Source organism: Ranitomeya imitator, chromosome 5 (genome assembly GCF_032444005.1).
Source record: "Ranitomeya imitator isolate aRanImi1 chromosome 5, aRanImi1.pri, whole genome shotgun sequence".
Classification (NCBI taxonomy): domain Eukaryota; kingdom Metazoa; phylum Chordata; class Amphibia; order Anura; family Dendrobatidae; genus Ranitomeya; species Ranitomeya imitator.
The window spans coordinates 25,439,361-25,460,145 of NC_091286.1; the positions used below are offsets into that span (position 1 = coordinate 25,439,361).

At 59.1% G+C, this 20,785-nt stretch overlaps 1 protein-coding gene across 1 annotated transcript in view; it reads left to right on the top strand.

The window, feature by feature from the left end:
• The first annotated feature begins 1,182 nt into the window (after window positions 1-1,182).
• Window positions 1,183-20,785, top strand: part of TAF1A (TATA-box binding protein associated factor, RNA polymerase I subunit A) — a 44,054-nt gene continuing 24,451 nt past the window's right edge. Inside the window, exons 1-3 of the mRNA XM_069768462.1 lie at window positions 1,183-1,260; window positions 3,425-3,511; window positions 18,914-19,080. Coding sequence (XP_069624563.1) covers window positions 1,257-1,260; window positions 3,425-3,511; window positions 18,914-19,080 — 258 coding nt within the window. The 5' untranslated portion in view covers window positions 1,183-1,256. The remainder of the gene's footprint in view (window positions 1,261-3,424; window positions 3,512-18,913; window positions 19,081-20,785) is intronic.

Here is a 20,785-nt window from a genome sequence, read left to right on the forward strand (position 1 = left end):
ACCTGTCTCCGGATCTTGGGTCCGCCAAACACGTAGATGTGAACAGCCCTATACACTATAACGTGTACGTGTCCAGTCCGTGAAAAACACAGCTGGGACACGTATGTGAATAACGTGCGCCCGAACGAGGCCTCAGCGGCCAGTATTTGTGGGGGGCCCAGCAATCACACATTTAACCTATCCCAGATTGTGATAAAATCTTTTAAAATATGGCGGCGTCAAGATACACGATCAGTGTTTTGTTGCTTTGACATTGAAAGGACCCCGTTTTTTTTTTATTGTTGGGAGTCCCAGGAGGAAACTGAGACCCCTTATGTTCACTTTTTTCACACCTCTGACCTTTACAGACCCCCCTCCCTCACAGGTTTCCAGCCATAAACATGCATATGAGGCTGCTGAGGTCGGGTCAGGAGACCACCGGCCAGTCCGGACATTGCGGGCTAACACTGGAAATGCGGAAAAACAGCATTGCAGGTATTTTGCAATAACCACATTGTTCCTTGGTAACCAATGGTGAATGGGACTCTAAATGTGTGAGCAAAATTTCTAAAGGCGTATTCACACCTTGCAGTCTCATTTCTTAAAAAAAAAAATCAAACTAAAAAAATAAAAAAATGTGATGTAAACACTAAGGGCCTAGTTTATAGACGATGTCTCAATGAAAACAGTATGTTGCCCGTAGCAACCAATCAGAATCCAGCTTTTATTTTTTAAATAGCGTTGGTAAAATATAAGCTGTGCTGTGATTGGTTGTTACGAGCAACAAAAATAGTTTTACTTTTTTAGACAGTTTTGGTAAATTGACCTCTAAAATGGGAAGATTCTTGAGCATGAATTCTCAAATGTTAAGTTACATCAACGAATCTATGTGTAGAAGACTAGAGGGAAAAAAAGTTATAATACAGTAACATGCAGCCAAGCGTAGTCCGGCTTTTATTGTGCTAATATTAGATAGTAAATGTAAGCAGCACTCTCATTGGTCAGTGAAATATATGTTATATTGATTTTATACTTTATTTTACTCTATTAAGAGCATTTATGAGAGTGTAAACACTTGAGCGGAAGCATAAAAAAAACTTCAACTCCCAGCATGCTATTCTGCCGCATTAGTCAATATACCGGAAGTACGTCACTCCAGCGCGCTGACAAAGAACACACAGAGGTCACAACTTCCTGTTTCCTGCTATTGCCAACCACAAGATGGTAGTGTAAACCGGAAGTAGCGTGTTTCGGACGGTTCCCAGCTGCTGATCGCCATGGGTGAGTTGTGTGCGCTGCAGTAAGGCTCTGCTGCACTAACTGCCCGGACATGGGAGGGATATGGAGTGTGTGGTGGGTGCAGGGGCCCTCTGGCCGGTATTTAGTGATGTGTATGTTATTAATGCAGGGTATATACATATATCTGAGTGCTCTGTGTCTCCATCTGTCAGTGAGGAGCCAAATGAGTCATGAGAGTGTAGTAGGCGCAACGTACCAAAGTTATTAAGGTTTTAAACGCTTTTCTGTTTTCCCCCGAGTCGTAATCTGCGCCAAGGTTTCCGGTTCATCGTCCTGGGACCCACCATACGTTCTCCGGCGCTGCGGGCGGTGGCGTCTCTTCCATTTTCTTATTTTTGCAACGCTTCTGATAGATACAAACTTCTTGGAGCAGATTGCAATATATATATTTTTTTTATATCTTTTTTTTTTTTTTCACTTGTTTTATTTTTCTCTTGCACAATAAACACTTTTTTCCCCTGTTCTATTTGAAGTCCCCTCAGGCCTCGTGCAAACTTGTGTTTCTGTAACTTTAATATTAATGACTTTATTTTTAGGAGCGGTTGTTCTATTTCTTGGGATCTCGCCCGTCTTGATCACATGTAAACGAGTGCAGAACGGGAACAGCTCAGGCCCCTGTCACACTGCGCTCTGCACCATGTTCAGTGGTCCCGGGGGGCTTATTTCTAAACCCCCAGCAACACTGGTTTCTGGTGTTTGCTCCTACTAGATGCAGACACTTAGCGGTAGTAGAGTCTTCTGGGTGTCCGCCTCCAGTAGGTGCATGCGTCCAAAAACTGCACGTTTGCACCATTATAGCTGTTCCTGGATCCCATTTTGGGAGGGAAGGAGAGGTTCGGACATAAGCCTCGATGGGACCACTGCAATATACAAGGGGCTTACAGTCTGTAGGTGAATGTGATCGGGGGAGTGCTGCTGTACACCCGTACAGCTCTGTGCACACGGCCGCCGCCGCAGGAACTGCAGAAAGCTGACTGTGGGGTCCCAGGATGTGAGACCCCCACCAATCCTAACCACATTATCATTACAGAAATCTTTTACTGTTTTAAAGCTGAATGGGTTTTTATTTTTTAAGGTGATTCTATCTTGCTAAGACGGGCTGACGGTGCGGAGGAGGGGGGAGGTTTGACTTCCGTGGTTCTGATTTAGGCCGGATTCAGATATCCGTACCCGGGCCGCGATACATAGACTCTTCACACGTCTCAACAACCTCATCGCTGTATATGAAGCTGCAGTCCCATTAATAATCTTCTTTGAACAGCGGCGGTCTCTGTTACCACCGTGCTGCCAAATGAAGGGGGGCCGGTCATTCTACAGCACCAAGCCTGAGGCTCACACAAAGTGAATGGGCTCACACTGCGGCCTGCAGAGTACCGAGATGAGCAAGTCCCACAAATATCCAAATGGTTGTAACTTTTTGCAATCCCCTTGTCTCCCTGTATCATTAGGGTTGCAATGAGTCCCCCATTCTCATGCATTATGCTGCAATGTAGCAGGTGTAAATCTTTGGTAGCTGGACCTGTGTAGCCCACCCTATATCAGTCCTGCAATATTTCCTTTCTAAAGCTTTTGTTGGGGGGTTTCATAAGTTACACCAATAACATCTCTCTAGCCCTACAAAGTACAAACCCTCTACTCTGAGACTCGGTCATAACCTCAGCAGGAATACCCCAGCAAGTGTAAATTGGTATATTGAATCCACGCCATCAATATTGGTGGACCACCATTATTTGATCTCACGGATGAGACCCTCATTGATGAGCAGGACAAAGGAACACAGGGCCCTCCTTACTGCAGTACCACTGTCCTCCTGTAGATGTCACTGTGCCAGGTACAGCAGTGGAGGAGACACAGCGCAGCGCTACGTGCCGCTCAATTCATAGAGAGCAATGTGCAGCTCTTCTCTGGCCCCTAAAACGCTGTTCCTTTTTTTTTTTTTTTTTTGTGATAAACCCGACAGTAGAAGAGGAGATCACCGCTTATACGGGGCTTTGCTTTGTAACCATTGCTCTGCATAGGAGCTGTATACACAAAATTGTAGGAGCCATTTCATCAGGACTTTGTGAACACTTGCTTTTTTTTCCGCTTTTTTTTCTATGCATTGAGGCAGCCAAAAATAAAAGATCTCTGTTTTGTTTTTTAATAGAAGAAACAGAAATGGCTTTTGAAGAAGGAGGAGGAAAAGAAGAAGAAGAATATGGGATCACTCTCCCATGCATGCAGAAATCTATATGTAAGTAAAAAAAAACAAAGCAAAACTTCTTTGGAAATCTTTATACATCTAAGCTCCAATCCCAATAACACTGATTATTTTTACCGAGCTCCAAATCCTCTCCACTATCAATAGTACTGTAGTTATAGAGCGGGGTCCCCAACCTTTCTTACCTTGAGAGCCACATTCTGCTATGAAAGCGCCCGGGGGAATGAGGGGGATGATGGATGGCAGCGAGGCGCTTGAGTCAGGGGGAGAAAACATACCTCCCTGACTCAATACAGGTATGGCACGCAATTATATTTGTATGGGCTGTTTTCCACTTGCGAGATACACGTCCGTGTCTCGCATGTGGAAACGAAGCTCTGGCGCTGTCACTCCAGAGCGGAGCGTGCGGCTCCATGTGTTGCTATGCGGCCGCACGCTGCCCTCTGGAGTGCCGGCGCCAGAGCTTCGTTTCCACATGCGAGACACGGACGTGTATCTCGCAAGTGGAAAACAGCCCTATTTCTGCATTACTTGTGATAAAAAAAAAACATAAGAGCCACCTTCAGAGAATGCAGCCTTCGTGCTGCTGAAGGTGGCTCTTTTACCAATAGGTAATGGGGGGTGACAGGTTATCTTTAAAATGCTTGTTAGGACGCTTATATATACTTATGCTAAGTGCTTTACTTGGACTAGCCTGCCCTTCTATCCGGATTCCGCAATCAGCGACCGCATTCACTCCTGCGCAGAGGCGCGGCTCACTGTGCTCTGTAGAAGCCGCAGTAACCAAAGTCTTGCGAGATTTGTGAAGTCTCGCGAGACTTTGTGCGACTTTAACAGATCACAGTGACCCGCTCCACTGCGCAGGAGTGAATGCGGTCGCTGACGCTGGAGGAGCGGCAAATTACGGGGCAGGTATTGCAAGCGGCGGGGCGGCTCCTTTCACACATAGCAGGAGCGGGTGGGTAATACAGGCAGGGGGGCAGGTAATACAGCCGGCGGGGCGGCTCCTTTCACACATAGCAGGAGCAGGTGGCGGGCGGGTATTACAGGCAGGGGGGCGGGTAATACAGCCGGCGGGGCGGCTCCTTTCACACATAGCAGGAGCAGGTGGTGGGCGGGTATTACAGGCAGGGGGGCGGGTAATACAGCCGGTGGGGCAGCTCCTTTCACACATAGCAGGAGCAGGTGGCGGGTGGGTATTACAGGCAGGGGGGCGGGTAATACAGCCGGTGGGGCGGCTCCTTTCACACATAGCAGGAGCAGGTGGTGGGCGGGTATTACAGGCAGGGGGGCGGGTAATACAGCCGGCGGGGCGGCTCCTTTCACACATAGCAGGAGCAGCTGGTGGGCGGGTATTACAGGCAGGGGGGCGGGTAATACAGCCGGCGGGGCGGCTCCTTTCACACATAGCAGGAGCAGGTGGTGGGCGGGTATTACAGGCAGGGGGGCGGATAATACAGCCGGCAGGGCAGCTCCTTTCACACATAGCAGGAGCAGGTGGCGGGTGGGTATTACAGGCAGGGGGGCGGGTAATACAGCCGGCAGGGCAGCTCCTTTCACACATAGCAGGAGCAGGTGGCGGGTGGGTATTACAGGCAGGGGGGCGGGTAATACAGCCGGTGGGGCAGCTCCTTTCACACATAGCAGGAGCAGGTGGCGGGTGGGTATTACAGGCAGGGGGGCGGGTAATACAGCCGGTGGGGCGGCTCCTTTCACACATAGCAGGAGCAGGTGGTGGGCGGGTATTACAGGCAGGGGGGCGGGTAATACAGCCGGCGGGGCGGCTCCTTTCACACATAGCAGGAGCAGGTGGTGGGCGGGTATTACAGGCAGGGGGGCGGGTAATACAGCCGGCGGGGCGGCTCCTTTCACACAGAGCAGGAGCATGTGGCGGGCGGGTATTACAGGCAGGGGGGCGGGTAATACAGCCGGCGGAGCTGCTCCTTTCACACATAGCAGGAGCAGGTGGTGGGCGGGTATTACAGGCAGGGGGCGGGTAATACAGCCGGCGGGGCGGCTCCTTTCACACATAGCAGGAGCAGGTGGCGGGTGGGTATTACAGGCAGGGGGGCGGGTAATACAGCCGGCGGGGCGGCTCCTTTCACACATAGCAGGAGCAGGTGGCGGGCGGGTATTACAGGCAGGGGGCGGGTAATACAGCCGGCGGGGCGGCTCCTTTCACACATAGCAGGAGCAGGTGGTGGGCGGGTATTACAGGCAGGGGGGCGGGTAATACAGCCGGCGGGGCGGCTCCTTTCACACATAGCAGGAGCAGGTGGCGGGTGGGTATTACAGGCAGGGGGGCGGGTAATACAGCCGGCGGGGCGGCTCCTTTCACACATATCAGGAGCAGGTGGCGGGCGGGTATTACAGGCAGGGGGCGGGTAATACAGCCGGCGGGGCGGCTCCTTTCACACATAGCAGGAGCAGGTGGCGGGTGGGTAATACAGGCAGGGGGGCGGGTAATACAGCCGGCGGGGCGGCTCCTTTCACACAGAGCAGGAGCAGGTGGCGGGTGGGTATTACAGGCAGGGGGGCGGGTAATACAGCCGGCGGGGCGGCTCCTTTCACACATAGCAGGAGCAGGTGGCGGGTGGGTATTACAGGCAGGGGGGCGGGTAATACAGCCGGCGGGGCGGCTCCTTTCACACATAGCAGGAGCGGGTGGGTATTACAGGCAGGGGGGCGGGTAATACAGCCGGCGGGGCGGCTCCTTTCACACAGAGCAGGAGCAGGTGGCGGGTGGGTATTACAGGCAGGGGGGCGGGTAATACAGCCGGCGGGGCGGCTCCTTTCACACATAGCAGGAGCAGGTGGCGGGCGGGTATTACAGGCAGGGGGGCGGGTAATACAGCCGGCGGGGCGGCTCCTTTCACACAGAGCAGGAGCAGGTGGCGGGTGGGTATTACAGGCAGGGGGGCGGGTAATACAGCCGGCGGGGCGGCTCCTTTCACACATAGCAGGAGCGGGTGGGTATTACAGGCAGGGGGGCGGGTAATACAGCTGGCGGGGCGGCTCCTTTCACACAGAGCAGGAACATGTGGCGGGCGGGTAATACAGCCGGCGGGGCGGCTCCTTTCACACAGAGCAGGAGCAGGTGGCGGGTGGGTATTACAGGCAGGGGGGCGGGTAATACAGCCGGCGGGGCGGCTCCTTTCACACATAGCAGGAGCAGGTGGTGGGCGGGTATTACAGGCAGGGGGGCGGGTAATACAGCCGGCGGGGCGGCTCCTTTCACACATAGCAGGAGCAGGTGGCGGGTGGGTATTACAGGCAGGGGGGCGGGTAATACAGCCGGCGGGGCGGCTCCTTTCACACATATCAGGAGCAGGTGGCGGGCGGGTATTACAGGCAGGGGGCGGGTAATACAGCCGGCGGGGCGGCTCCTTTCACACATAGCAGGAGCAGGTGGCGGGTGGGTAATACAGGCAGGGGGGCGGGTAATACAGCCGGCGGGGCGGCTCCTTTCACACAGAGCAGGAGCAGGTGGCGGGTGGGTATTACAGGCAGGGGGGCGGGTAATACAGCCGGCGGGGCGGCTCCTTTCACACATAGCAGGAGCAGGTGGCGGGCGGGTATTACAGGCAGGGGGGCGGGTAATACAGCCGGCGGGGCAGCTCCTTTCACACATAGCAGGAGCAGGTGGCGGGCGGGTATTACAGGCAGGGGGGCGGGTAATACAGCCGGCGGGGCGGCTCCTTTCACACAGAGCAGGAGCAGGTGGCGGGTGGGTATTACAGGCAGGGGGGCGGGTAATACAGCCGGCGGGGCGGCTCCTTTCACACATAGCAGGAGCAGGTGGCGGGCGGGTATTACAGGCAGGGGGGCGGGTAATACAGCCGGCGGGGCGGCTCCTTTCACACATAGCAGGAGCGGGTGGGTATTACAGGCAGGGGGGCGGGTAATACAGCTGGCGGGGCGGCTCCTTTCACACAGAGCAGGAGCATGTGGCGGGCGGGTAATACAGGCAGGGGGGCGGGTAATACAGCCGGCGGGGCAGCTCCTTTCACACAGAGCAGGAGCAGGTGGCGGGCGGGTATTACAGGCAGGGGGGCGGGTAATACAGCTGGCGGGGCGGCTCCTTTCACACATAGCAGGAGCGGGTGGGTAATACAGGCAGGGGGGCAGGTATTACAGCCGGCGGGGCGGCTCCTTTCACACATAGCAGGAGCAGGTGGTGGGCGGGTATTACAGGCAGGGGGGCAGGTATTACAGCCGGCGGGGCGGCTCCTTTCACACATAGCAGGAGCAGGTGGTGGGCGGGTATTACAGGCAGGGGGCGGGTAATACAGCCGGCGGGGCGGCTCCTTTCACACAGAGCAGGAGCAGGTGGCGGGTGGGTATTACAGGCAGGGGGCGGGTAATACAGCCGGCGGGGCGGCTCCTTTCCCACATAGCAGGAGCAGGTGGCGGGCGGGTATTACAGGCAGGGGGGCGGGTAATACAGCCGGCGGGGCGGCTCCTTTCACACAGAGCAGGAGCAGGTGGCGGGTGGGTATTACAGGCAGGGGGCGGGTAATACAGCCGGCGGGGCGGCTCCTTTCCCACATAGCAGGAGCAGGTGGCGGGCGGGTATTACAGGCAGGGGGCGGGTAATACAGCCGGCGGGGCGGCTCCTTTCCCACATAGCAGGAGCAGGTGGTGGGTGGGTATTACAGGCAGGGGGGCGGGTAATACAGCCGGCGGGGCGGCTCCTTTCACACATAGCAGGAGCAGGTGGCGGGCGGGTATTACAGGCAGGGGGGCGGGTAATACAGCCGGCGGGGCGGCTCCTTTCACACAGAGCAGGAGCAGGTGGTGGGCGGGTATTACAGGCAGGGGGGCGGGTAATACAGCCAGCGGAGCGGCTCCTTTCACACAGAGCAGGAGCAGCTGGTGGGTGGGTATTACAGGCAGGGGGGCGGGTAATACAGCCGGCGGGGCGGCTCCTTTCACACATAGCAGGAGCAGGTGGCGGGTGGGTATTACAGGCAGGGGGGCGGGTAATACAGCCGGCGGGGCGGCTCCTTTCACACAGAGCAGGAGCAGGTGGTGGGCGGGTATTACAGGCAGGGGGGCGGGTAATACAGCCAGCGGGGCGGCTCCTTTCACACATAGCAGGAGCAGGTGGTGGGCGGGTATTACAGGCAGGGGGGCGGGTAATACAGCCGGCGGGGCGGCTCCTTTCACACATAGCAGGAGCAGGTGGCGGGTGGGAATTACAGGCAGGGGGGCGGGTAATACAGCCAGCGGGGCGGCTCCTTTCACACATAGCAGGAGCAGGTGGCGGGTGGGTATTACAGGCAGGGGGGCGGGTAATACAGCCAGCGGGGCGGCTCCTTTCACACATAGCAGGAGCAGGTGGTGGGTGGGTATTACAGGCAGGGGGGCGGGTAATACAGCCGGCGGGGCAGCTCCTTTCCCACATAGCAGGAGCAGGTGGCGGGTGGGTATTACAGGCAGGGGGGCGGGTAATACAGCCGGCGGGGCGGCTCCTTTCACACATAACAGGAGCAGGTGGCGGGTGGGTAATACAGGCAGGGGGGCGGGTAATACAGCCGGCGGGGCGGCTCCTTTCACACAGAGCAGGAGCAGGTGGCGGGTGGGTATTACAGGCAGGGGGGCGGGTAATACAGCCGGCGGGGCGGCTCCTTTCACACATAGCAGGAGCGGGTGGGTATTACAGGCAGGGGGGCGGGTAATACAGCCGGCGGGGCAGCTCCTTTCACACATAGCAGGAGCGGGTGGGTATTACAGGCAGGGGGGCGGGTAATACAGCCGGCGGGGCGGCTCCTTTCACACAGAGCAGGAGCAGGTGGCGGGCGGGTATTACAGGCAGGGGGCGGGTAATACAGCGGCGGGGCGGCTCCTTTCACACAGAGCAGGAGCAGGTGGCGGGCGGGTATTACAGGCAGGGGGGCGGGTAATACAGCCGGCGGGGCGGCTCCTTTCACACATAGCAGGAGCAGGTGGTGGGCGGGTATTACAGGCAGGGGGGCGGATAATACAGCCGGCGGGGCGGCTCCTTTCACACATAGCAGGAGCAGGTGGCGGGTGGGTATTACAGGCAGGGGGGCGGGTAATACAGCCGGCGGGGCAGCTCCTTTCACACAGAGCAGGAGCAGGTGGCGGGCGGGTATTACAGGCAGGGGGGCGGGTAATACAGCCGGCGGGGCAGCTCCTTTGACACAGAGCAGGAGCAGGTGGCGGGCGGGTATTACAGGCAGGGGGGCGGGTAATACAGCCGGCGGGGCGGCTCCTTTCACACATATCAGGAGCAGGTGGCGGGCGGGTATTACAGGCAGGGGGCGGGTAATACAGCCGGCGGGGCGGCTCCTTTCACACATAGCAGGAGCAGCTGGTGGGCGGGTATTACAGGCAGGGGGCGGGTAATACAGCCGGCGGGGCGGCTCCTTTCACACAGAGCAGGAGCAGGTGGCGGGCGGGTATTACAGGCAGGGGGGTGGGTAATACAGCCGGCGGGGCGGCTCCTTTCACACAGAGCAGGAGCAGGTGGCGGGCGGGTATTACAGGCAGGGGGGTGGGTAATACAGCCGGCGGGGCGGCTCCTTTCACACATAGCAGGAGCAGGTGGCGGGCGGGTATTACAGGCAGGGGGGCAGGTAATACAGCCGGCGGGGCAGCTCCTTTCACACATAGCAGGAGCAGGTGGCGGGCGGGTATTACAGGCAGGGGGCGGGTAATACAGCCGGCGGGGCGGCTCCTTTCACACAGAGCAGGAGCAGGTGGCGGGCGGGTATTACAGGCAGGGGGGCGGGTAATACAGCCGGCGGGGCGGCTCCTTTCACACAGAGCAGGAGCAGGTGGTGGGCGGGTATTACAGGCAGGGGGGCGGGTAATACAGCCGGCGGGGCGGCTCCTTTCACACAGAGCAGGAGCAGGTGGTGGGCGGGTATTACAGGCAGTGGGGCGGGTAATACAGCCGGCGGGGCGGCTCCTTTCACACAGAGCAGGAGCAGGTGGTGGGCGGGTATTACAGGCAGGGGGGCGGGTAATACAGCCGGCGGGGCGGCTCCTTTCACACAGAGCAGGAGCAGGTGGCGGGCGGGTATTACAGGCAGGGGAGCGGGTAATACAGCCGGCGGGGCGGCTCCTTTCACACATAGCAGGAGCAGGTGGCGGGTGGGTATTACAGGCAGGGGGGCGGGTAATACAGCCGGCGGGGCGGCTCCTTTCACACATAGCAGGAGCAGGTGGCGGGCGGGTATTACAGGCAGGGGGCGGGTAATACAGCCGGCGGGGCGGCTCCTTTCACACATAGCAGGAGCAGGTGGCGGGCGGGTATTACAGGCAGGGGAGCGGGTAATACAGCCGGCGGGGCGGCTCCTTTCACACATAGCAGGAGCAGGTGGCGGGTGGGTATTACAGGCAGGGGGGCGGGTAATACATCCGGCGGGGCGGCTCCTTTCACACATAGCAGGAGCAGGTGGCGGGCGGGTATTACAGGCAGGGGGGCGGGTAATACAGCCGGCGGGGCGGCTCCTTTCACACAGAGCAGGAGCAGGTGGCGGGTGGGTATTACAGGCAGGGGGGCGGGTAATACAGCCGGCGGGGCGGCTCCTTTCACACATAGCAGGAGCGGGTGGGTATTACAGGCAGGGGGGCGGGTAATACAGCTGGCGGGGCGGCTCCTTTCACACAGAGCAGGAGCATGTGGCGGGCGGGTAATACAGCCGGCGGGGCGGCTCCTTTCACACAGAGCAGGAGCAGGTGGCGGGTGGGTATTACAGGCAGGGGGGCGGGTAATACAGCCGGCGGGGCGGCTCCTTTCACACATAGCAGGAGCAGGTGGTGGGCGGGTATTACAGGCAGGGGGGCGGGTAATACAGCCGGCGGGGCGGCTCCTTTCACACATAGCAGGAGCAGGTGGCGGGTGGGTATTACAGGCAGGGGGGCGGGTAATACAGCCGGCGGGGCGGCTCCTTTCACACATAGCAGGAGCAGGTGGCGGGTGGGTAATACAGGCAGGGGGGCGGGTAATACAGCCGGCGGGGCGGCTCCTTTCACACAGAGCAGGAGCAGGTGGCGGGTGGGTATTACAGGCAGGGGGGCGGGTAATACAGCCGGCGGGGCGGCTCCTTTCACACATAGCAGGAGCAGGTGGCGGGCGGGTATTACAGGCAGGGGGGCGGGTAATACAGCCGGCGGGGCAGCTCCTTTCACACATAGCAGGAGCAGGTGGCGGGCGGGTATTACAGGCAGGGGGGCGGGTAATACAGCCGGCGGGGCGGCTCCTTTCACACAGAGCAGGAGCAGGTGGCGGGTGGGTATTACAGGCAGGGGGGCGGGTAATACAGCCGGCGGGGCGGCTCCTTTCACACATAGCAGGAGCAGGTGGCGGGCGGGTATTACAGGCAGGGGGGCGGGTAATACAGCCGGCGGGGCGGCTCCTTTCACATATAGCAGGAGCGGGTGGGTATTACAGGCAGGGGGGCGGGTAATACAGCTGGCGGGGCGGCTCCTTTCACACAGAGCAGGAGCATGTGGCGGGCGGGTAATACAGGCAGGGGGGCGGGTAATACAGCCGGCGGGGCAGCTCCTTTCACACAGAGCAGGAGCAGGTGGCGGGCGGGTATTACAGGCAGGGGGGCGGGTAATACAGCTGGCGGGGCGGCTCCTTTCACACATAGCAGGAGCGGGTGGGTAATACAGGCAGGGGGGCAGGTATTACAGCCGGCGGGGCGGCTCCTTTCACACATAGCAGGAGCAGGTGGTGGGCGGGTATTACAGGCAGGGGGGCAGGTATTACAGCCGGCGGGGCGGCTCCTTTCACACATAGCAGGAGCAGGTGGTGGGCGGGTATTACAGGCAGGGGGCGGGTAATACAGCCGGCGGGGCGGCTCCTTTCACACAGAGCAGGAGCAGGTGGCGGGTGGGTATTACAGGCAGGGGGCGGGTAATACAGCCGGCGGGGCGGCTCCTTTCCCACATAGCAGGAGCAGGTGGCGGGCGGGTATTACAGGCAGGGGGCGGGTAATACAGCCGGCGGGGCGGCTCCTTTCCCACATAGCAGGAGCAGGTGGTGGGTGGGTATTACAGGCAGGGGGGCGGGTAATACAGCCGGCGGGGCGGCTCCTTTCACACATAGCAGGAGCAGGTGGCGGGCGGGTATTACAGGCAGGGGGGCGGGTAATACAGCCGGCGGGGCGGCTCCTTTCACACAGAGCAGGAGCAGGTGGTGGGCGGGTATTACAGGCAGGGGGGCGGGTAATACAGCCAGCGGAGCGGCTCCTTTCACACAGAGCAGGAGCAGCTGGTGGGTGGGTATTACAGGCAGGGGGGCGGGTAATACAGCCGGCGGGGCGGCTCCTTTCACACATAGCAGGAGCAGGTGGCGGGTGGGTATTACAGGCAGGTGGGTGGGTAATACAGCCAGCGGAGCGGCTCCTTTCACACAGAGCAGGAGCAGCTGGTGGGTGGGTATTACAGGCAGGGGGGCGGGTAATACAGCCGGCGGGGCGGCTCCTTTCACACAGAGCAGGAGCAGGTGGTGGGCGGGTATTACAGGCAGGGGGGCGGGTAATACAGCCAGCGGGGCGGCTCCTTTCACACATAGCAGGAGCAGGTGGTGGGCGGGTATTACAGGCAGGGGGGCGGGTAATACAGCCGGCGGGGCGGCTCCTTTCACACATAGCAGGAGCAGGTGGCGGGTGGGAATTACAGGCAGGGGGGCGGGTAATACAGCCAGCGGGGCGGCTCCTTTCACACATAGCAGGAGCAGGTGGCGGGTGGGTATTACAGGCAGGGGGGCGGGTAATACAGCCGGCGGGGCGGCTCCTTTCACACATAGCAGGAGCAGGTGGCGGGCGGGTATTACAGGCAGGGGGGCGGGTAATACAGGCAGGGGGGCGGCTCCTTTCACACATAGCAGGAGCAGGTGGTGGGCGGGTATTACAGGCAGGGGGGCGGGTAATACAGTCGGCGGGGCGGCTCCTTTCACACATAGCAGGAGCAGGTGGCGGGCGGGTATTACAGGCAGGGGGGCGGGTAATACAGCCGGCGGGGCGGCTCCTTTCACACATAGCAGGAGCAGGTGGTGGGCGGGTATTACAGGCAGGGGGCGGGTAATACAGCCGGCGGGGCAGCTCCTTTCCCACATAGCAGGAGCAGGTGGCGGGCGGGTATTACAGGCAGGGGGGCGGGTAATACAGCCGGCGGGGCGGCTCCTTTCACACATAACAGGAGCAGGTGGCGGGTGGGTAATACAGGCAGGGGGGCGGGTAATACAGCCGGCGGGGCGGCTCCTTTCACACAGAGCAGGAGCAGGTGGCGGGTGGGTATTACAGGCAGGGGGGCGGGTAATACAGCCGGCGGGGCGGCTCCTTTCACACATAGCAGGAGCGGGTGGGTATTACAGGCAGGGGGGCGGGTAATACAGCCGGCGGGGCAGCTCCTTTCACACATAGCAGGAGCGGGTGGGTATTACAGGCAGGGGGGCGGGTAATACAGCCGGCGGGGCGGCTCCTTTCACACAGAGCAGGAGCAGGTGGCGGGCGGGTATTACAGGCAGGGGGCGGGTAATACAGCGGCGGGGCGGCTCCTTTCACACAGAGCAGGAGCAGGTGGCGGGCGGGTATTACAGGCAGGGGGGCGGGTAATACAGCCGGCGGGGCGGCTCCTTTCACACATAGCAGGAGCAGGTGGTGGGCGGGTATTACAGGCAGGGGGGCGGATAATACAGCCGGCGGGGCGGCTCCTTTCACACATAGCAGGAGCAGGTGGCGGGTGGGTATTACAGGCAGGGGGGCGGGTAATACAGCCGGCGGGGCAGCTCCTTTCACACAGAGCAGGAGCAGGTGGCGGGCGGGTATTACAGGCAGGGGGGCGGGTAATACAGCCGGCGGGGCAGCTCCTTTGACACAGAGCAGGAGCAGGTGGCGGGCGGGTATTACAGGCAGGGGGGCGGGTAATACAGCCGGCGGGGCGGCTCCTTTCACACATATCAGGAGCAGGTGGCGGGCGGGTATTACAGGCAGGGGGCGGGTAATACAGCCGGCGGGGCGGCTCCTTTCACACATAGCAGGAGCAGCTGGTGGGCGGGTATTACAGGCAGGGGGCGGGTAATACAGCCGGCGGGGCGGCTCCTTTCACACAGAGCAGGAGCAGGTGGCGGGCGGGTATTACAGGCAGGGGGGTGGGTAATACAGCCGGCGGGGCGGCTCCTTTCACACAGAGCAGGAGCAGGTGGCGGGCGGGTATTACAGGCAGGGGGGTGGGTAATACAGCCGGCGGGGCGGCTCCTTTCACACATAGCAGGAGCAGGTGGCGGGCGGGTATTACAGGCAGGGGGGCAGGTAATACAGCCGGCGGGGCAGCTCCTTTCACACATAGCAGGAGCAGGTGGCGGGCGGGTATTACAGGCAGGGGGCGGGTAATACAGCCGGCGGGGCGGCTCCTTTCACACAGAGCAGGAGCAGGTGGCGGGCGGGTATTACAGGCAGGGGGGCGGGTAATACAGCCGGCGGGGCGGCTCCTTTCACACAGAGCAGGAGCAGGTGGTGGGCGGGTATTACAGGCAGTGGGGCGGGTAATACAGCCGGCGGGGCGGCTCCTTTCACACAGAGCAGGAGCAGGTGGTGGGCGGGTATTACAGGCAGGGGGGCGGGTAATACAGCCGGCGGGGCAGCTCCTTTCACACAGAGCAGGAGCAGGTGGCGGGCGGGTATTACAGGCAGGGGGGCGGGTAATACAGCCGGCGGGGCAGCTCCTTTCACACATAGCAGGAGCAGGTGGCGGGCGGGTATTACAGGCAGGGGGCGGGTAATACAGCCGGCGGGGCGGCTCCTTTCACACAGAGCAGGAGCAGGTGGCGGGCGGGTATTACAGGCAGGGGAGCGGGTAATACAGCCGGCGGGGCGGCTCCTTTCACACATAGCAGGAGCAGGTGGCGGGTGGGTATTACAGGCAGGGGGGCGGGTAATACAGCCGGCGGGGCGGCTCCTTTCACACATAGCAGGAGCAGGTGGCGGGCGGGTATTACAGGCAGGGGGCGGGTAATACAGCCGGCGGGGCGGCTCCTTTCACACATAGCAGGAGCAGGTGGCGGGCGGGTATTACAGGCAGGGGAGCGGGTAATACAGCCGGCGGGGCGGCTCCTTTCACACATAGCAGGAGCAGGTGGCGGGTGGGTATTACAGGCAGGGGGGCGGGTAATACAGCCGGCGGGGCGGCTCCTTTCCCACATAGCAGGAGCAGGTGGCGGGTGGGTATTACAGGCAGGGGGGCGGGTAATACAGCCGGCGGGGCGGCTCCTTTCACACAGAGCAGGAGCAGGTGGCGGGCGGGTATTACAGGCAGGGGGGCGGGTAATACAGCCGGCGGGGCGGCTCCTTTCACACATAGCAGGAGCAGGTGGCGGGCGGGTATTACAGGCAGGGGGGCGGGTAATACAGGCAGGGGGGCGGGTAATACAGCCGGCGGGGCGGCTCCTTTCACACATAGCAGGAGCAGCTGGTGGGCGGGTATTACAGGCAGGGGGGCGGGTAATACAGCCGGCGGGGCGGCTCCTTTCACACAGAGCAGGAGCAGGTGGTGGGCGGGTATTACAGGCAGGGGGGCGGGTAATACAGCCGGCGGGGCGGCTCCTTTCACACAGAGCAGGAGCAGGTGGTGGGCGGGTATTACAGGCAGGGGGGCGGGTAATACAGCCGGCGGGGCGGCTCCTTTCACACATAGCAGGAGCAGGTGGCGGGCGGGTATTACAGGCAGGGGGGCGGGTAATACAGCCGGCGGGGCGGCTCCTTTCACACATAGCAGGAGCAGGTGGCGGGTGGGTATTACAGGCAGGGGGGCGGGTAATACAGCCGGCGGGGCGGCTCCTTTCACACAGAGCAGGAGCAGGTGGCGGGTGGGTAATACAGGCAGGGGGGCGGGTAATACAGCCGGCGTGGCGGCTCCTTTCACACATAGCAGGAGCAGGTGGCGGGCGGGTATTACAGGCAGGGGGGCGGGTAATACAGCCGGCGGGGCGGCTCCTTTCACACATAGCAGGAGCAGGTGGTGGGCGGGTATTACAGGCAGGGGGGCGGGTAATACAGCCGGCGGGGCGGCTCCTTTCACAAATAGCAGGAGCAGGTGGCGGGTGGGTATTACAGGCAGGGGGGCGGGTAATACAGCCGGCGGGGCGGCTCCTTTCACACATAGCAGGAGCAGGTGGCGGGCGGGTATTACAGGCAGCGGGGCGGGTAATACAGCCGGCGGGGCGGCTCCTTTCACACATAGCAGGAGCAGCTGGTGGGCGGGTAATACAGGCAGGGGGGCGGGTAATACAGCCGGCGGGGCGGCTCCTTTCACACATAGCAGGAGCAGCTGGTGGGCGGGTATTACAGGCAGGGGGGCGGGTAATACAGCCGGCGGGGCGGCTCCTTTCACACAGAGCAGGAGCAGGTGGTGGGCGGGTATTACAGGCAGGGGGGCGGGTAATACAGCCGGCGGGGCGGCTCCTTTCACACAGAGCAGGAGCAGGTGGTGGGCGGGTATTACAGGCAGGGGGGCGGGTAATACAGCCGGCGGGGCGGCTCCTTTCACACATAGCAGGAGCAGGTGGCGGGCGGGTATTACAGGCAGGGGGGCGGGTAATACAGCCGGCGGGGCGGCTCCTTTCACACATAGCAGGAGCAGGTGGCGGGCGGGTATTACAGGCAGGGGGGCGGGTAATACAGCCAGCGGGGCGGCTCCTTTCACACAGAGCAGGAGCAGGTGGCGGGCGGGTATTACAGGCAGGGGGGCGGGTAATACAGCCGGCGGGGCGGCTCCTTTCACACATAGCAGGAGCAGGTGGCGGGTGGGTATTACAGGCAGGGGGGCGGGTAATACAGCCGGCGGGGCGGCTCCTTTCACACAGAGCAGGAGCAGGTGGCGGGTGGGTAATACAGGCAGGGGGGCGGGTAATACAGCCGGCGGGGCGGCTCCTTTCACACATAGCAGGAGCAGGTGGCGGGCGGGTATTACAGGCAGGGGGGCGGGTAATACAGCCGGCGGGGCGGCTCCTTTCACACATAGCAGGAGCAGGTGGCGGGCGGGTATTACAGGCAGGGGGGCGGGTAATACAGCCGGCGGGGCGGCTCCTTTCACAAATAGCAGGAGCAGGTGGCGGGTGGGTATTACAGGCAGGGGGGCGGGTAATACAGCCGGCGGGGCGGCTCCTTTCACACATAGCAGGAGCAGGTGGCGGGCGGGTATTACAGGCAGCGGGGCGGGTAATACAGCCGGCGGGGCGGCTCCTTTCACACATAGCAGGAGCAGGTGGCGGGTGGGTATTACAGGCAGCGGGGCGGGTAATACAGCCGGCGGGGCGGCTCCTTTCACACATAGCAGGAGCAGGTGGCGGGCGGGTATTACAGGCAGGGGGGCGGGTAATACAGCCGGCGGGGCGGCTCCTTTCACACATAGCAGGAGCAGGTGGCGGGCGGGTATTACAGGCAGCGGGGCGGGTAATACAGCCGGCGGGGCGGCTCCTTTCACACATAGCAGGAGCAGGTGGCGGGCGGGTATTACAGGCAGGGGGGCGGGTAATACAGCCGGCGGGGCGGCTCCTTTCACACAGAGCAGGAGCAGGTGGCGGGCGGGTATTACAGGCAGCGGGGCGGGTAATACAGCCGGCGGGGCGGCTCCTTTCACACATAGCAGGAGCAGGTGGCGGGTGGGTATTACAGGCAGGGGGGCAGGTATTACAGCCGGCGGGGCGGCTCCTTTCACACATAGCAGGAGCAGGTGGCGGGCGGGTATTACAGGCAGGGGGGCGGGTAATACAGCCGGCGGGGCGGCTCCTTTCACACATAGCAGGAGCAGGTGGCGGGCGGGTATTACAGGCAGCGGGGCGGGTAATACAGCCGGCGGGGCAGCTCCTTTCACACATAGCAGGAGCAGGTGGCGGGTGGGTATTACAGGCAGGGGGGCGGGTAATACAGCCGGCAGGGCAGCTCCTTGGGGACTTTTTTCAGTGACCGTCGGCGAGCCACATGCCTGGAGCAGGCGAGCCACATGTGGCTTGCGAGCTACGGGTTGGGGACCCCTGTTATAGAGTAAACTGTAAGTTGCCCACAGTCACCACTAGAGGGAGCTCACCGACTACTGTGTACACATAGAGCTCAATAATAATAAATCAGCAGGAGGTGAGCTCCCTCTGGTGGTGGCTGCCGGTAGGCCAAGCTCTCAACAACTATACAGTGTGTGTTTGTGTCTATATCTATCTAGATAGATAGATTATGATTTTCATAGCGGGTGTTATGTTGAGGGTATATACTTATAATTCTTGAGTCCGCCAGGCCAGTAACAGATCATAATGGAAACTAAATAATAATAATAAACTCTCTGGTCTTCATATACAGTAGTGATGTGTGTGGGGCAGCGGTGGAATAAACGTCGGCCATTACTGGGTCTTGTCCAGTTTATAACAAGCATGTTTATGGCTTTCTTTTCCCTTGGGTACTTAAGCACGTGCAAGACCACGGAAGAGCTACCACGTGTCAAGGGATCTGTGTCAGCAGCTCATATGGAAAGCCGTGTGTAAGAACGAGTGGGAGAAAGCGGCTGGGCTCTTCACCAGCTATCTCCAGATACTTATGGATCGAGGCAAGCATGGACAGACCGTGACCCCAGAGGTGACTATTCTTATTGTACTCTTACTGTTGCTCTTTGTTATCGGCTAGTTTGGGCCGGGAGAGGCTGACGGCAAAGTTCTCTATCAGTGAAACGAAGAACCTAAAGTATGGAAATCAAAATATATAATAAAACCTTGTATGGGTGTGTAAAAATTACCCAGATAAAATAGTAAAAACAAGGAAAGGTACGGTAAACTAAAATGCCTTTATTACATAAATATATAATTATATACTATACAGGGCAACAATAGGCAATCACAAAAGTGTGCCTGTAACTGGAGGACAGAATATATATATAAAAAACTAGATGGCAGCCCGATTCTAAAGAATCGGGAGTCTAGAATCCATATATACTTTATTTATTCAAATGTAAGAATAATACAATTAATAAATAATAGTAAGAAAGAACAAAAATAATAGGCAGTATATGGAGAAAACACCAAACAAAAGTTCAAAATTGGTGTGAAAATGTCACTGAACCACTTCACAACTAAATATATATAGTTTTGGTAAATGGTATTATCATTTTTTTGACGAAATTCGGCAGGAGCTTGAAGAGCAACGTCACTGGGCCCGCCTCCACGCAGTAGAAACTTGCTGTGAGGTAAAAATTCAAAAATCACACCAAAATGGCGGGCGGAGTGTGTCACAGTACGGCACGTTTCTGATTGGTCGCTCGCAGCAGGCGGCAACCAATCAGACACTGGACACTGTTGACGTCACTTAGCTCCGGACATTAGCTCCGGACATTAGCTCCGGACATTAGCTCCGGACATTAGCTCCGGACATTAGCTCCGGACATTAGCTCCGGACATTAGCTCCGGACATTAGCTCCGGACATTAGCTCCGGACATTAGCTCCGGACATTAGCTCCGGACATTAGCTCCGGACATTAGCTCCGGACATTAGCTCCGGACATTAGCTCCGGACATTAGCTCCGGACATTAGCTCCGGACATTAGCTCCGGACATTAGCTCCGGACATTAGCTCCGGACATTGCCACGGAAGTTGGCACAAATTGCAGGAAGTAGTAAGCTAGATGAGGGCTACCTGAGCAATATAAAAAAATATAATACGAAAAAACGTGTAAATATATTAAAAAACACAATACGTGTAAGGTGTCCTCAATGGCAATAAGGTGCAAATGAAAGTGCAGGAAATAGTAATTCAAGCTAGTGTGAACAAGGGTAAGGGAGGGCTGCTAAGTGATCAAGCATAAGTAAACACACAACGTGTAGGAGTGGTGAGAAATGAGCCCAAGATCACAGAAGCTGCTCAATGCAGAGAATACCATACGGCCACAAGAGATAATTACCTCTGCCAACTAAGTGTCCGGTCCTCCAGGTACAGCGCACCCCGACGCGCGTTTCGGACTGTGTCCTTCGTCAGGGGGTGGCGTACTGGAGGAACCGGGGGTCTATATATATGTGTGGGGGGACATACCGCCGATGAGCGAGGCCGACGCTGGAATGGCGCATGCGTCACCCGAAAGACCCGGAAGTGCGCGGAGCCCGCGTCACGCGACCCGACAGAGAAGCGTTGCCAAGAGTAATAAGAGAGCAGGGGCAAGTAGCATAATATATCACTGCCTTCGTAGTAAACGTAATTGACAACATGATTTTGAAGGTATTCCGGCCATCGGAGCTAGTGAAATTGTGTGCCCTGACTACATTAGGGCATGCTACACATTTGCCACATTGACGGA